General features: G+C 33.8%; 1 protein-coding gene across 1 annotated transcript; it reads left to right on the top strand.

Moving 5' to 3' along the window:
* The first annotated feature begins 13,143 nt into the window (after window positions 1–13,143).
* On the top strand, window positions 13,144–14,284 carry LOC129940337 (larval cuticle protein A2B-like). The gene is made up of 2 exons (XM_056048643.1): window positions 13,144–13,253; window positions 13,314–14,284. Exons 1-2 carry the CDS (start codon window positions 13,245–13,247, stop codon window positions 13,878–13,880), a joined length of 576 nt encoding a protein of 191 aa, XP_055904618.1. The 5' UTR covers window positions 13,144–13,244; the 3' UTR covers window positions 13,881–14,284.
* Window positions 14,285–18,250: the final 3,966 nt, after the last annotated feature.

Raw genomic sequence — 18,250 nt, forward strand, 5'->3', positions numbered from 1 at the left:
AAATTCGTTATCTCAAAAACAGGTCAACATTTTTTTACGAAATTCAAACGCATAGCGTATATTAAAAATCTCTAAACAACTGCGTACCAAAAATATTTTTAGAACAAAATTGAAAAATTTTATATATAAAAAATTAATTTAAAAAAAAACCGCTCTAACGATTTTCAAAAAAAAAAATTGAAAAATCAAATGTTTTTTTATTTATAAAATGGCGTTTAAATTTTTGAAGACAAACTTATTTTTCGGGCGAAATTTTGAATATTCAAATAGTTTTTTTTTTTTTTAATATTTTAACTGTGCATGAGCCCGAAAGAGCGCATTATTTTAACAAAATTGTAATTACATTCCTAGCTTTTATCTAAATTAGTGCATTTGGCACATATTTATGTATTTTTATAACTAAAATTATTGCAAATACAAACGATATGGCCGCCCATGTAGCGCAACTGTATCGGATATGATATATTTAATCAACAATCTGTTTTAAAGTGTCTATCAAGAAGTAATATCTTGGTAACTTTGTATATGGGCATTTCTACAGTATTTTTAACTTTCATGTTACCACAGTATATTAAGCCTTAGAAATGAAATTGGCACTTTTTAAGTGGATAGATTTTCGTATCATGACTTATTTCAATTATATAACCTACTTTTGACTTGATTGGATTAAAATTTTTAATTAAAATTAATAAAAAATAGGCTTAAATATTGCAAACTTCAAGCGTACCAGATGCAAATTTATTAAGTTTTATAAACAAAAAACATTTCAACGACCTTTGACCCAACTTAACATCATTAATTTATAATAATTTATAATATACACTGATAAAAAAACCTCGAAAGAAAGGTGTGCTACCATTTAAAAAATAGTACAAAGCAATTAAATTAGAGTACCTCCGTTTTTACAAATATTAAAATATGATCTTTTTCTCTATATAACTTTCTCAACGATCGATTCTGGTAGAATTTTATAGGCTTATATTATTCTCTATCAATCAATAAATCAATTTAAATATAATTGGATCATGTGCCTCTATTTAAAAATAAATAATGTAATTTTAAAGTTTAAAATTGAAAACGTGATTGGTATAGAATATGTGATTTTTTTAGCGGCACACCTATTGATAAGATCTTACAGAAAAATAAATGATTGTGAATGATAATTTTACGAATAATCAATAGTAAAAAAAAGCCGTTGATCGAAATTTTTAAGTTTCAAAGTTTGTACGGCAGTACAAAATCAAATTTTTGTATGAAATGAGAGTTTTTCATTGAATGCACACATCTCCACTGCACTGCACAGAACTGAAGATATTTATTAACGATGTTTCAAAATGAATCACGCAAGTATTTTCTTGTTATTTAGATGATAAACAACCAAGAAAATGTTTGTTTATAGATGTGCCTCAAAATAAAAAAAAAAAAAATTTCAATTGTTGAAAATGAAAGATTCTGTGGAAATGCCTGTATTTGTGATTTTAAAACATTATTCTTTACGAATAAGGTTGTTTCACACATGATTTCTTCCTTCGCCTATATAAAAGAATAAATACTTAGTACAAGTTAAAGAAACGGGCCAGAAAGAGTATATGTATTTTCTATTAGAATACCTATTTATAAAGGTATTACATACAACTTCTACAACTACTGCTTACGTGTCACTTCATAACTAAAATCCAAAGCGCACAAAAGCCTGACTGTAAACAACAAATGAATAGCAATTTCTTGTACCTGTTCGTATGCTTGTTATTTTTTTAAACTTTAACAAAATAAATAAACTGAACGTAAAGACTCCATGTTTGCGCTGAAAACTTGTAGTAAAGAAGGAATGTAGTATATACCTTTTAGCTACCAATAACATTCCTTCATTATCATCATAAACATGTCCTGATCTATCTATCTGCATAAAGCTAAGCACGCCAATGAACTATCCTTTATTCGTTTTAGACATCTACCTGTTACCTAACTACACAACCAATAGGCGATCGGTTTACAATTTAAGCATTCATGGTCTGCCTCTTTCTTATCTTATTTATTTTCCATCCTGGTTCTTCTAATATGAAATTACAATAAAGCTATCTAAAGCAAAAAAGTTTTGAAGGAACAAGTTTTTTTTTTGACAAATTAAAACGCATTTATATCTTTGAAGACAAACTTATTTTACAGGTATTTTTAAATCTTATATAAGTACTTTTTTAAACAGACTCTTAGCATACAGGAGCAAGTTCGTGCGACCCAGTCGTGCATTTTATTTTAAAAGCTTTTCAAAATCCTAATCATAAGGAACAAATGCTTTGGAAAGTAATAAAACTTTTCAGAAAAGATTTTGCACTCAGCAAATTTGAGTTTGGTGAAACGTAATTTGCAAAGTAAGAGTTAAAATTTCCAAAGTAAAAAGTGAAATATTCTCCAGAACTAGTTTCAACTGGAAAAAAAATCAACAATTTTCTGAAAATACAAGGTGTAATTTATATTTAATTTGTTTTCATGTTTTCTTCTTTGTAAATGGGAGCTAAAGAAAATAAGAACTCAATGAATTTTGTTCGAACGTTTGTTTTTAGTTTTACAATTAATTCAAAATAAAAAGATTTAAATTTCTTATCTCTACCTTTTATCAAAGACTTACCAACAAACATCTTTTGGTTTGACTTGATACTGCAGTTAATATGGAGAAATAACACAATTTTGAAGGGCTACTCAAAAATTGAAATCATGCATTCACAAAAAAGGTCATTGGAATAACTTCCTATGGGAAGTTTATAAGTATTTAAATTAGTAGAAATTAGTTAAAATATATTGAAAAGATATTTTTTCGAAATATCAGAGTTCTCCTTGTGTCTTAAAATCACATCATAGTATGTTGTACGTTGGACACTACTTTACTAACACATCCATTGAGATTCAAGAAACTGTCAAAAGTAATAACGCATAAAAATAAATGCTCAAATAATAGTCCAATCCCTACATACAAATACCCTTATAACGTTATTTTCCTAATATAAGTTTTTATAGCCAAAGCTTAAGAACTCTACGTATTGAATTTTTTTCGTGGACTATAAAATAGGATTTAAAAGTGGTAGCAAAAGCCTATAACACATTGAGTACTTTCCCTACTTACTTACGCTACAGTCCTGTGTGAACTAGTGCTTCACCCAACAAACTTCTCTAACAAGCTCGGTCCCTAGCTAGATGTCTCCAGTTTCGCGCTCCAAGTTGGGTAAGGTCACTTTCGAGTGGTGCGCGCCACCTGATCCGGGGTCTTCCTCTACTGCGGTCCTTCAAGGGGGGACTTTAACGTTAGCGAAAGTTATCCTTCCTTTGATCTCAGCGCTGGTGTTGCTTTCTGCGTTTAAAGTGGAGCCTAGGTAGACAAAGTCCTTGACTATCTAAAAGTTATGTGTGTCGATGGTGACGTTTAGACCAAGACGTCGGTGTTGTAGGCCCTTTCTAGGCGACTGCATGTACTTTGTTTTGCTCTCATTAACCGCTAAATCCATTTTTGCCGCCTCTGCCTCAATACTCACAAAAACCCCATTAAAATCACGTTGGGTTTTTCCGATCTCAAAGTTTTGAAAAGATATTTGAGTCGAAAATCAATTTTTACCAACTTTTATAATTTTTTTTAGGTTTTTATTTTTTGTAAAAAAAACTGTCAATTCGATTTTTTTCAAACTTTAACTGAATGTTGACAACAAGATTTTTTGAAAGATAAAAGTGAATTAAAGCCAATATCTCCAAGTTTTGAAAAGATATTTGAGTCGAAAATCAATTTTTATCCACTTTTATAAATTTTTGTTTAGGTTTTTATTTTTTGTAAAAAAACTGTCAATTCGATTTTTCTCAACATTTTTGAAAATGTTGAAAACAATATTTCTTATAAGATAAAATAAGTTTAAAGCCTAAACTTCAAGTTTTTGAAAAGATATTTGAATCGCTATTCAATTTTTACGAACTTTGAGTAATGTTTTTTTAGATTTTTATTTTTTATAAAAAAACTGTCAATTAGATTTTTCTCAAAATTTTATCAGATGTCAAAAACATTTTTCTTCGTTGCACAAAATTGTTGAAATCATGTTTCAGTCGTAAAATTTTGGAGGTGACAAATTTTTTTTTCAGTTTTATTGATTTATTAAAAAAACCGTTATATTGATTTTTTCAAAAAATATACCTGTTTGGTATCACTTTACAATATTTTATATAAAATTTAATTCAAGTCTCTAGCGTTTTTGGTTCGTAAGATATTTGGTTAACCAAAATTTTCACCTTTTTTTCAAACTGCTATGGTAAAAAAAACACCTACGCAATTTTCTTGAGAGCCCTTTCTTCATCTTTCTGCCTTATTATCTGTATAACAAAATTTAATTGAAATTGATATCTCTTCTGGTTCTTGAGCTATGGAGGACGAAAAAAACGTCGCTAACGTACGGACGTACGAACGTACGTACACACGCACGCACATACATCTTTCTAAAAATCTTTTATTTCGACTCTAGGGACCTTGAAACGTCGAGAAATGTCAAAATTTTCAATTTGACAAATCGGAACCATTACAATAACTTCCTATGAGAAATTAATAATAAAACTTCTTGCATCGTCGGAGAAAACCTAAACTCGAAGCAGCATTTTTGGAAATGTCAAATATCTGACCACTCCATAAAATATGGTTTGTGACTTACAAGCCTAGAACTAACTAAAAACAGTTCAATCTCCTCGAGGCTGAGAGTTGTGCTTTTGCGATAGAATACAGCATTGGGCTTTGGAAACATTAAATTCCACAAGAATTTTGGTTCCCCAATGGAAAATGTTGTCAAAATCAGAATTAATGAGCTCATGAATATTATACATAACTTTACACGTTATTTCCATGACACTGTCGCTTTCCAAAATAGTTAACCTTTCTTAAATTTAAAGCAATTTACAAAAATCTCTGTTTCACCATTCTTTTTCTTTTTAAGGTAGGTTGGTACCTTGTCAATCCAATTTATTGCTTTTTCTTTTGTCACCCAATTATTTTACGATCATTAAAAATTCAATGAAACTATAAAAGAACAAGAAAATTGAAATTTAACCATCGCACGAGGCACAAATAACTGTTATACCATATTTATCCATTTACAATTAACTTTCAATAATTCAATTATTCTACTTATATACGACTACCTATGTATAGAACATATGTATGAAAATAAAAAACCATTAGGTATATAAAATTAGGTCATAAAAACGCACTTTAAAGCCTAACTTTAGCTGCACTATACTTCATTGACAAAACTGTCATGTCAACTGGTTTCTGTGTTTTTGTTGTTGTTTTGTTAAAAACGAAAAATGTACCTCGTTAAGCCTTGAATATATGTTCATAGTATATATCTGCACAAAAGATTGGTAAAATGCCAACAGAATGTCTAAGACACAAAACAACGTTAAACAAAATACCTGACAGTTAAACAAATAAATGTCCAAGTGGCGATCATTGTTAGTTCACACAAACACTCCACCTATTTCAAGTCCACATAGTTGAGTAGGGCACACTCAGATTCAGATACAGCATAGCGCACAGATTACGCAATGACGACGCCAGCGACCGACGCGGCCAACAACCAACGCACGTATACCACTTACTATGGTCCTTTACCTCAATCTCCAATAAGACTAACCATTCACAATTGTCAATGGGGTAGGGGGAACTGTCAAATACCCTGAGGCATGACATACCTTTCTCGTTTTATTTCAGATGAAAATGTGTGTGTATAACTTTCGTATTATGTCGAGGGAACGTCAACTAGGGATTCGAAATTATTATTTTTGATTAAATGTGTCAAACCATTACTTTTGGCATTTGAAACGTCAAAATTTGACACTTGATTCATGGCTGTCAGAGGCCGATAACAATCATCTTAACAGTTCAAAGCGTAATGATTCACAATGACAATTGTCACAAAACATTCACATTTGACAATCGAAACGTCACTCTTTATCTTTCTCTCTCTTTCATTTTCATATCAGAACAATTTGTCCAGCTTTGATACTTCTATAAATCACTGCTGGATACACCCGATAACAATCGCCTCCTCGACAGCGACACAAGTTTACCTAAAAAATTTCAACAAAAAGTAAAAATTATTGAATCAGTGTGACCGACGCGGCGAGTCAATAATTGCACAAGACAACGAAAATTGTGCGTAACGAACCCCAGTTCCAGCTTAAACTTCAATTCCAACGCAGCACAACCCACATTTCTGAGGACTGGAAATGGCTATGTCACTAAGTCAGCATTTATCACTATTTTCCGATCCTAGTGCAATCAAAAAGCAATGGTACTCGTACTTGAGTATAAACAAGTTTGCGGGATTTTGATTTATGTTCTTTTTTTTGGTTAATGTTTCTTTGAATTATACATTAGGACCTATACTTCTGAGTATTAAGTATCTGTGGTAAAGTGTGCTGCTTCTAATTAAGCCAGTGAGGCACGAGAGCAGAATTATTTATTATTAACTTGAAGATTTAGAGTAAGTTTACTCATATACTGCTCTGCAGACTTCTTGTGAATTACGAGCATTTTTTTGATTTTGAAGGAAAATAGAAAAAAAAAGACTTGAAACCAGAAAACAACTTTTAAAATTTTGAAAATCAATCCGTTTTTATAATTTTTACTTATTACACAAACTAAAATTTAACATCATATAAAGGGTGGAGTCACATAAAAATAGACAGGTCTTGACGTTCCGAATATTTGTACTTAATTTAGTAGTTAAGAAAGACACAAATTAAAAACGAATGCGTATCGCAAGACTCAATCCAGGGTCAGATTTTACTTAAGTTTGTATATTTACGAAAGTGTGAACATGGCTTAAGTCTTGTGTTAAGGAGTTTTAATAAAAACAGGCTTGAAAATACACAAACATATTAAAATTAAATCTAAGAAAAGATTGTAATTTTGTCATTATGATTTTAATGCACATTACCTATAAAACTCAATAGCATGTTATTTTTGTGGGTGTGGCAAATTATGATTAAATAAATATAAATTCTGTAAAATAAAACTTATTTATATGCTTAAAAAATATGTTGTTACAAATAATATTTTAAAAGCAGAGTAAAAATAACGTCCTATTTTCTAAAAAAAATTAGTATGCCTTTCACTATTTCCAAATGTTAAATGCTCTACGTTGCGAAATAGTGCGATCACTAAAAGTATCCTACGATAAATTGCTTGTCTCGTTGGTTGTGTAGCATTTAGAGCCGTCTTTTTGGAACAAAATCAATAATCATGGCTCTACAGTATTGCCAATTAACTGTTACTTTATGGCCGAATTGATTTTTGGACTAATATGGACCAATGATTCCCTCTGCCCATAGAGCACAAAACAGTGACTTTTTGATAATATAACTCAGCGTCGGGCGGCGCCTCAACAGGGGCTTGTGGATTATGATTTCTCCGAATTCCACAATTTTGTCTATTAACGTATCCATTCAACTAAAACTAAGCTTCATCGATGAACAAAAGGTTCTTGTGAAAACCGGGATCAGCGACCATCTAATTTAGGACTTATTCATCGAACGTAGCGTATCACGTGATCGTTTTTTGGCTTCAATTTTTCCACGACTTGGATTTTGGAGGCTCTAATGGTTGCACGTTGGGAAAGGACTCATATTCGGGTGTTTTTCCGTACTCTACTCTACCGCAGCAGTAGCGCCTTTGGTGCGCACAGTATGGAGTTTCTGAGATTACGTTGTGAATTTTCCACTAGAGTAAAATGGGGCGAAACCGATTCATGGTTGTTAGAATACCGAGCCTGCTTAGCAATTTTGTCAACCGAATATTGGACGCGGTTTTTGGTTATTTGCGAAAGTTGTTCAGAAGTATTTATTATAAAATATCAAACTAAAGTGATTCAATGAAAGCTATCAAAAATCCTACTCCTAGATTGCTAGATTGGAAACCACAAGTTTAACAAACCTGATATTTTAAAAGAGCTTAAAAATAACAAAAATGGAGGATGTCAAATTTTCGGTTCTGAGAAAAAAACTAGGACTCATTTTAACTATCATTTGGTCGAGAGGTAAAGAAGAAGTATGAGGTTCGAAAGCTTTACCAACAGGAAAAACTAAATTCACAAACTTATGATCCTCGAACTGAAGGCTACAAAGGAGAATGTAGGAACGTAATAGTACCACGTCTGTGAATGTTTAGGATATAGAAACAGGACTTCGGTAAGCTGTACAGCCACGAAGAAACGAAATTCACTGCCATGCAGGATGTTTCAACGAAAGATCCTCATTAGTCATTACTGCTCAGCTAGATCAAGGGAAAATAAGAGGCATCTAATTTTTTTCTTTCCAGAAATAACCAGACATTTAGCCCAATTCACTAGTTGAGTCCAAGAGGACAAATAAATAAATAAGATGGCGCAACAGTCCATTGAGAACTAGGACCTAGTGACTTACGACTCCCAACCAGGGACAGAAGGGACCTATACAGTTTTAAGGCGAATCCGAACGGCTAATTTGAGAAGACACTTTTCATGACAAGAATTACTCTTGGAGGATTTGTCAATTCCTCACAAGAGGCAGTACCCGTGGGAAAAACAAAAAAATTTAGATGGCAAAAGCAAAGTTTGAACCCAAGAGTTCTGGCTCGCCAGTCTAACGCACTAACCATTACATTACGGGTTTGGACAGCTACATTAAAATTGTACGTCATCACAGTGCATATGCCACGAACAATTCCTTATTTTAAATTTAAGATCATTAAAGTAAATCGAAAACCATAGAGGCCCAAGCATGGAATCTTGGGCCACACCAATAATCGAGACAACTTGTCACTATCTTAAACTACTTGTTATTTATTAGTAATGTAGGAAAAAATAACTTTTTAGAGCCTGATGAAAAGTTATAATGTCACATAAGCTTTTCACAAAAGTGAAGCAACATAAAACCCAATGTAGTGTAGTATTGCGTCACGTGTGGCGCTCAATAATTCTATGATATAACTGTCTTTGAGCCTAAGTCTGGATTGCCTGAGCGAAGTTTTTTATATTTGAACTAAGGTCGACACTGATTTGTTTGTGAAACAGTTTTTCAAAAACTGTGGATAGAAAGGCCAAAATTTAGATTGATGTAAATTAATCTCCACTTGTGTTTGTAGGGATAGGTAAAATTTGTCCTAATTTCAATCAATCTGTCTTTGTATAAGCGGATCGCTTCGCACGACCCCGTCTGCAGCACTGGACACCTTGCTCTACCTTACACCTCTTGACATATTTAGCAAACAAATAGCTGCAAGCTCTGCTATTCACCTCAATGCTTCGTCGCAGTGGACTAACAACAACATTGGCCACTCCGTAATTCTAAGGTACTTAGAATCAATTCCAAAACACACACAGACTACACCATCCCCCAACTACAATTCGACAGAAACTTTCAGATTTCTAAACCTACCAGATCTTTTTGGGAGGATATTACATTCTTGGAGGATGAGTTAATCCATTTTTACACAGATGGCTCAAAAACCAAAGAAGGGGTTGGTGGAGGTGTGTACTCTGAACGACTGAAATTAAGTCTCTCATTCCGCCTTCCCAATAATTGAAGCGTGTTCCAGGCGGAACTTTTGGCGATTAAGGAAGTCTTGTCTTGGCTCAAAGAAAACGTGATATCAACATCTGATATCCTTATTTTCTCTGACAGCCAGGCCGCTATCAAATCTCTGGACTCTGTCTCTACAAACTCTATAAAAGTCCATAACTGTCGATCATCTCTAATGGAGATGGCGCAACAGTTTAATATTCACCTTTGCTGGGTGCCGGGCCATAGAGACATTCCAGGTAACTGTAAGGCAGATGAACTCGCCAGGAACGGTACAGTACAGCCCATCCTACCACGTTCGGCAAGTACTGGCATACCAATCGCTACTTCTAAACTGTTGCTAATGCAAGACGCTGCGAGGAGGGCAGGCACCAGGTGGAACAACATCTCCACGTGTCAAGCCACAAAAAACATCTGGCCAGCACTGGATTTAAAACGTTCAAGGTGCTTGCTCTCTTTAAGCAGATCGCATATAAGCTCGATAATAGGTGTCATAACCGGACACTGTCTAATAGGAAAGCACGCCACGAGACTAGGCGTATTCTCAAATGACTTTTGCAGAAGATGTATGGACGAGGAAGAGGAAGAAACGGTTCCGACACTCGCCTCACATCAAAATTGTATCAAACATAAATTCGATGTGAGGCCGGAAAATTGATAAAATCACTTGTGGTAACAACTAGTTTTAATGGAAAATTCACTTTCAACAAGAGCAGCACCATTCATCGCCTTAAAACTTAAACCATCAAAACCACCAACAAACAATCTTGTTAAGAGTGCTACAATCAACATTTTCAAAACCTTCGCAGCTGCTGCGGGACTTACGATACTTTGTTGCTCAAAATTCTCCATAGTTGACTCCCGAATTAATTATGTTGTTAGCTGCTATCACTTCATTGCTAAGTGAAAAATACTTTTTTTGAGTACATTAACAAAACATTTTATTCCCATTTGTGACTCTTGTATGTTCTTCTAGAATCCCAAGATCAATAAAATGAAAATCACTAAGTAACCATTTTGATAAAATGATCAACATGAAATTAAAGCATTATAATAATTAAATTGTTCTTCGAAAACAAAGATGCCGAGAGCTGGGCCCTATTTCACCAAAAACTTTACACTTTGCAACTTCACAAATTAGGTTTCACCAAATTCAAATTTGTAAAGTTCAGAGCCTATAACTTTCACGAATTTACCAAGAGCATGAATTTTGAATTTTGGGGTATTTTTGTGGAAGTTTTTTAATCCATGGACATCGTATAAATCCTTCAATATAACTTGAAAGTTTAAATCAACATTAAAAGTTTCTTTTTCAGAGTAGTTGTAAAATAATTTATATGAAGAGTGATTTTTTAGCTTTATCTTTTTGGCAACACTAATTTAAACAGCTGACTCACGTTTTTTCTTGTGTTTCACTGTGAAACATCTTCAGTTTGGTCTATAATTTAACCATGAATCGTCTTACAAATAAACAACCCTTGCAAATTGTTGAATTGTATTATCAAAAGGCGTGCTCTGTTAAGAAATGTATCGAGTGCTTCTTCCGAAAAATTGTGTTCAGCGACGAAGCTCATTTTTGGCTCAATGGGTACGTAAATAAGCAGTATTGTCGACTTTGGAGTGAATATCAGCCAGAAGCATTGCAAGAGCTACCAATACATCCAGAAAAAGTCACAGTTTGGGGCGGTAGTGGGCTGGTGGCATCATTGGACCGTACTTCTTCAAACATGATGCAAATTATACGGTCACGGCAAAATGCTGGCGCCGCGCCGTGTAGCAATCGTCTACTGCCACTACAGTATACGGCAGCCGGACGGCGCGATAAGCTTAGTGGCGTACGTGAGGATTTATACGATTTTACTCGTTCGAACTAAACCTGTGAAAAAGTAAACTATAAGCACAAGAACCCTGCATATATCGTGTTTTACTGTATGGTTAAAACCATATAATGTGCAATTAGCCATTGATCCGGTTTATAACGTATGGTCAAAACCGTGTAGTGTAAAGCAAGCCTTACTTGGCAGTATATTATTTTTCGGCAAAGTTGAAAAATCAAAAGTATTTGGTGAAATAGGCCCTTGGTTTAAATTTTGCTAAATCTTTTACAATTTTGTTTGGAATTATTCTAACGAGTTTTCAATTTCCAAACTACTGCGGATTGTTTTATTGGCAATTTCTTATTGTGCTATAAGTACATGGAATGCGAAATTGCAAGGCCGTTCTATTAATCTTTAGCTTCGAATGACATCAACATTTTATTTTTTCATATGTGTATCAAAAGGAATTTAATATTTCTGAAAATTTACAATAAAAATGCAATTGAATTTAAAATGTAAATAAATTGTGTAGTCGAAACTAAAATTAATTCGCAAACATTTCTTCCGACACTTAAACACTTCCGACCGCTTAAACGTTAACTAAAGTTTGATAAAAGAAATTACCAATTTTTCGCTTTGGTATTGACGTTAATTTAAAGTTCTGTGAAAACTCTTCTTGTATTATTTTTTAATTAACTTCATTCTATTTTGTTTTTAAATCAAAGAATTAGAATTGCCGATCTTGTATTTTCTCTAAAGTATAGCTCACAAGAGGGTCGGATATGTACTCCATTCATATAACCATAATCAGTTCTATTCAAATGCTCTTTTCGCATACCAAATGAATACAAATTCTATTCAAAGAAATAAATAACCATATAACTCTTAAGCACCTCCACACTTAATCCATTTTCTGCATAATCTGCGTATTCAAATCCAAAGTAACGCACATATAAGTTTATTTCACGCAATCTCCAAATCGACTTGACAGACCTCTCTGCATTATGCACGCAACACATACATATGTACCTAACAAGGTGATTCCTCTCTATTTCCATCTCGGTCTCTGTGTTAGACCAAAAACGTCCTGACATGGTAAAAAATGTATCAAGTTGAAGTTTGCAATAATTGGCGGATGGTTGTCTCTATCCCGAAGATGTAATAAAATAACACGCCCCCCTTTGTCAACTTCTAAAACGTAAAACTCGGGAAGAACGATTCAACTCACCTTAGGCCGAAAGGAGTGTCTGTGTGCACTCATGTTTAATTTTGCGCAAACGACCTACAAACAACATCAATTTTGGAATTGGAAAGGCGAAGAATAAGGAGGGACAAAAAGGTGCTAACACGTTGGTAACACCTCTCTATGATGCGGAGAGTGTGCGGTATACGGTCCATAATGTGCGCGCACAATAATCTCTGAACTCGACTCCTTTTAGGACCTGTATGCGCAACGTGCTTCTCGTTCGTCGGTCGTCATCGTTGTCGCCGTCAATCGATTGTGAAGCTAGACAAGAAGGTAACACATAGTCAAACTTGCATAGACTTAACCGCACCAACGTCAAAAAAGAGCGAGCTGCGAGTATATAGCGCGAGCGAGCCTGTAGCATGTTAACTCTGTGTCTTTACCCCCACGTGAATTGCAGTTTTTTTCATATAGCCAACTGGAGCAATATTGCAACCAACATATCGACCTGGTCCATTCTCCATTTGATAATCGTATAAAAGTCGATCGTTTAATTGACCACAATCGTAGTCCACCGCAGGAGTTTTGTGAATTAACAACATCAACAATATAACCGAGCTTAGAGCCTTTAGCCGCATCAATAAGAAACTTATTTCAAAATGTTTAACGTAAGTGACATTTATATGACAGAGAAGAGTTCCAAGTGTCAAAATTAATTTTGTTTATAGTTCTTTGCATTAACTGTGATTCTCGGAGTTGCCAGTGCCATTGAATTGCCACTTCTTTCACATGGACCGGGACCTCTTCTATCACATGGACCTCTGCTCTCACATGGCCCTCTCATCCATTCAGCCCCCGCTCTTATTGCCAAGCCCATCATCAAGACCATCGAAGTTGAATCTCCCGCGCACTACGACTTCTCATACTCGGTGCGTGATGACCACACCGGAGACATCAAGAGCCAATCTGAGTCTCGCAAGGGAGACGTTGTCCATGGCCAATACAGTCTCGTCGATGCCGATGGCTATCTGAGGACAGTCGACTACACCTCGGATGCGCATAATGGGTTCAACGCCGTCGTCCGTCGTGATCCCTTGGGACACAAAGTCGTCAAGGCCATTGCCCCAATCGCTAAGGTTATTGCCCCAATTGCGCACTACCCTGCACCAATTGCACACTACCCTGCCCCGATTGCGCATTACGCTGCTCCCAAATTGCTGGCCGCTCCTATTCATGCTGCCCCAGCTCTGGCTCATGTATCCGTGCATGCACCATCGTATGCCTACTCGCATTAGGTACAAATAAATCGACATCAATCACCAGTTTTTTGTTGTTTCATCATGATACGCTTGTCAGAAAAGTTATAATTTTAATCAACTCTTCTCTTCATTACATTTATTTCATCATTCATCTACGCATTTTGTCAACGACTAAAAAATAGCAACAACAACAACTATCACCATCACGACGGACGCATGCATCATAATTCATAATTTTCTGCTACATCATCATATACAGATAGGGAATTAAAAAAGAGGGCTTCAAATAGAGGTCCCGTGTTGTCTATGTCACTGTCTTTGTATGTAGAGAAAGACCCTTATAGTTATTATAATACTCGTTATATTTTGTAAATATTTAAAAACAAAAAGAAATAATTTTAATAAAAACGCAAGAAATGAAAATATATATAAATTGTCTATTAAATTTACATATATGAATGATTCCCAGTACACACCTTAATTAAAAGTTAATACGCGATCGTAACCTTTAACCTTAACGGAAGAATAAAAAAAAATAACTTAAATCAGTTATGCATGTGATTCAAAAATTAGAGACATTTTTTAAGAAACTGATAGATCCTAGATTTTGATATTGAAATTTTCTTTAAAATATTTCGTGCATTTTTTAAACAAAATCATTCAATTACGCTTAATTTCTAAAGTCAGACAATTATTGTTAGAACTTTGTGTCACTAAGTTCACTAAATTTTGACTTCAGAAAATAAACAAAAGATGTGTTTTACATCCATACATACATATGTAGATAGTTTTTGAGATACGAAATTTTTTAAATTTTAAAAGTTATTGAAAATTTTGACATTTCTCGACGTATCAAGGTCCCTAGAGTCGAAATAAGAGATTTTTAGAAATATTTCTGTGCGTCCGTGAGTTTGTCTATAGCTCAAGAACCAGAAAAAATATCGACTTCAAATAAATTTGTTTATACAGAAAGATGCAAAACGGTCGCTCAACTAAATTGCGTGGTTTTTTTTTACCATAGCAGTTTAAAAAAAGTGGAAAATGTTGGTTAACCCTAAATATCTCACGAAACAATGACGCTAGAGACATGAATTAAATTTTATAATATGTATTGTAACGTGATACCAAACCAGTAAATTTTTGGAATAACCCAATTAACAGTTTTTTTATAAATCAAAAAAACTGAAAAAAAAATTTAACACCTCAAAAATTTTACGAATAAAAATGATTTCATCTCCAAAACAATTTTGTGGAATGAAAAACAACGTTTTTAACATCTGGTACAATTTTGAGAAAAATCAAACGGACAGTTTTTTTTTATAAAAATTACAAACCTAAAAATACATTACTCAAAGTTGGTAAACATTGACTTTTGGCTGAAATATCTTTTCAAAACTTTTAGATAAAGGGTTTAAACTCTTATTTTTTAAAAAAACGTTGTTGTCAACATTCAGTAAAATTCTTAGAAAAATCAATTGGCAGTTTTTTTGTAAATTTTTTTTTTTTTTTTATCCGATGGAAATCTTCAAAAGACACTCGGTAAGAATCGGTGCCGAGTAGTGTGGGACTCTTACCGCACTAAAACCACCGGTGAATCAGGACCAATCTATGAAAGATCGACAAATGATTTTTATTTCTTAATTTTTAAATCGCATTGAGGGAAGTTTAAGGTTATAACACTTTCCCGTAGCTTTTAGCCCATCAGCTCATGAGGATTGGTTCTTCTTAATCTCCGAACATTGTCTCGTACATTTAATACTGTCTCCATTTCAGAGTTAGTATGACTTTGCAGTCGCTGATTGTGTGATACAGCGTGTTTCTTAACCACTTCTGTAACCATTTCAATTTGAAGGTCACGATGTATATCGCTATTTTTTGTAGCCTTCGTAACGGATTTATCTGGCACCAATATTGCAGTATCATCAGCAAAGGTGGCCATGATAGCGTTGATGTCCACTGGAATATCCCTTGTACATAACAGATACAGGGTTGGTCCTAGGACACTTCCTTGTGGTACACCGGCTTCAATTTTCTTAAGTTCCGAGTAATTTTGGTAGTACCGTACTCTAAAGAGTCGGTTCGTAACGTAGGATTTCAGTATTTCGTAGTACTGCCTGGGGAAGTCCCTATGCAGTTGTACTCAAGTCCCAAGTGCCAAACCTTGTCAAAAGCTTGAGCAACATCTAAGAAGACAGACGAACATACTTGTTTTTCTTCAATTGCCTTTTCCACAACATCCGTAATTCGATGCACTTGGTCTATCGTGGAATGTTTATTTCTAAATCCAAACTGATGGCTCGGAATTAGTCTTCTTTCTTCAATTATTTTGTTAAGCCTTTTAAGTAGCAGTTTTTCAAAAACTTTTGCCATGATTGGTATAAGCGATATTGGTCTGTATGATGTAACTTCTGTTGGTGGCTTACCTTGTTTAGGTATAACAATGACTTCCGCAATTTTCCAATGATGTGGCACATATCTTAGTTTAAGGCATGCGTTTATTATAAATTGGAGTTTCTTGAAGGCTATAAGAGGCATTTCTTTCAGAACCTGAGCAGTTATAAGATCGTACCCTGGTGATTTTTTGTTTGACAACTTATGTTGACACATGCTTTTTACTTCTTTGAGCGTGACAAAAGGTATTTCACATTCGTCGTTTCTGTCAACAAACTGTAAGGGATCTGTAGCTGTGCTTGCTGGGAATGGCTTGAAAACATTCGCGAGATGTTCAGCAAAGAGATCAGCCTTTTGTGTCGGGTTTCCGATCCATTTACCATCTTGAGATTTTATCGGCGGGTTTTGTGCCTGAGGTCTTTTTAGGCGCTTAGCTGCTTTCCATGAGGAGTATTCTGTAGAAGCATCCGTCGTCAGGCTTTTCAGGAATCTACTTAGTGAATCATTTTTAAACTCACAGATTCTTTTTTTTTTAATCGTTGTTAAGACGGTTAAAAACTACCTTATCATCTGGGAATCTCGTGGATTTTCTTCTAGCTCTTCTTTTTTCCAATATCAACTCCTTTATTTCGATAGGATATTTTATTTCTTTTTCTCTCGCATGTAAAAAATTAAAACCTAAAAAAAAAAAAGAATACTAAAACTTGGTAAAAATTTATTTTCGACCCAAATAGCTTTTCAAAAATTAAAAGGGTCTTCAATTTTTTCTTATTTCTTATTTCTTATTTTTCTTATTTCTTAGTTTTTTTTTTATAAAAATCTAACAATCCGTTTTTTCATAAAAATATAAAATCTACAAGAAATTTGGTAAAAATTGATGTTGGGTTCTTGATATTTCTCAAAATAATTTCATTTATCCAATTTATAAAAATTTAAAAAGTGCTACTAAAATTGTCAAACATTTGTTTTCGACTAAAAATCCATTTAACAAAATAGATTTTCAAACAAACTATTTATTGTTGGTAATTTTAAAATTTTTTAGAATAATTCAATTTACAACTTTTTTAGTATAATTTAGTTTACAAAGTTAAACAGTGATTTAGTGATTACTAAAGTTATTTAAAGTTAACAATAAATTTGATTTAAATAAATATCTATTAAAATAGAAATCAATCATGTCGCAAACAGTATTTGTTTCTCTTAAACACCTGGATAATGGTTCATTGGTACCATTCACAGTTCTATGATATGAAAGATTAAAAAATTATTGGTTTCGAAGTAATCTCGCACGATTAATCCCAATTAGAGCTAAGATTTGTGAGCAATATGGTCTGCTAATATGTCATGAATGATCATAACCTCTTTAAACTTGCTAAGAGGCAAAATACCAAGTGATTTACATCTCGTTTCATAGGTAGGAAGAACTATGTCCCATTGCAGTCTTTTTACTACAACTCCCGTAAATCGTTTTTGAACCTTTTTGATTCTAAATGAATGAAGACAATATGAAGGATTTCAGATTACACTGCAGTTTTCACGATTAGAATTACAAACGGAAAATATAAACACTTTGAGGTGTTTGAACTGCCTTTAGAAACTTAAAAATATATATGATTTACAAAGTAAATTTTTTTGTCAAAAATCACACCAAGATCTTTGTTAAAGGTTATAACGGACATTGGCATATGATTGATTTTATAGATATAATTAATTGGACAACGGAAATATTCAAATGTTAGCTAAACACCAGTCCTATAAAAGATCAAGATCTTGTTGGAGAAGAAAACAATCATGTTCAGATTTTATACAGCGAAATACTTTAAGATCATCCGCGTCCATCAAGCACTTTGAATTTAAAAATATATCAGAAATATCGTTTAAAAACAACAAAAGAAGAAGAGCACTAAGATGGCCTCATTGCGGGACACCCGACTTAACATATACCGGTGCAAAAATAATGTTATTTATACGAACGTACTTAAGAATGAATTTAGCTATTTTTAAAAGTTTAAGTA

Source organism: Eupeodes corollae, chromosome 1 (genome assembly GCF_945859685.1).
Source record: "Eupeodes corollae chromosome 1, idEupCoro1.1, whole genome shotgun sequence".
NCBI lineage: Eukaryota > Metazoa > Arthropoda > Insecta > Diptera > Syrphidae > Eupeodes > Eupeodes corollae.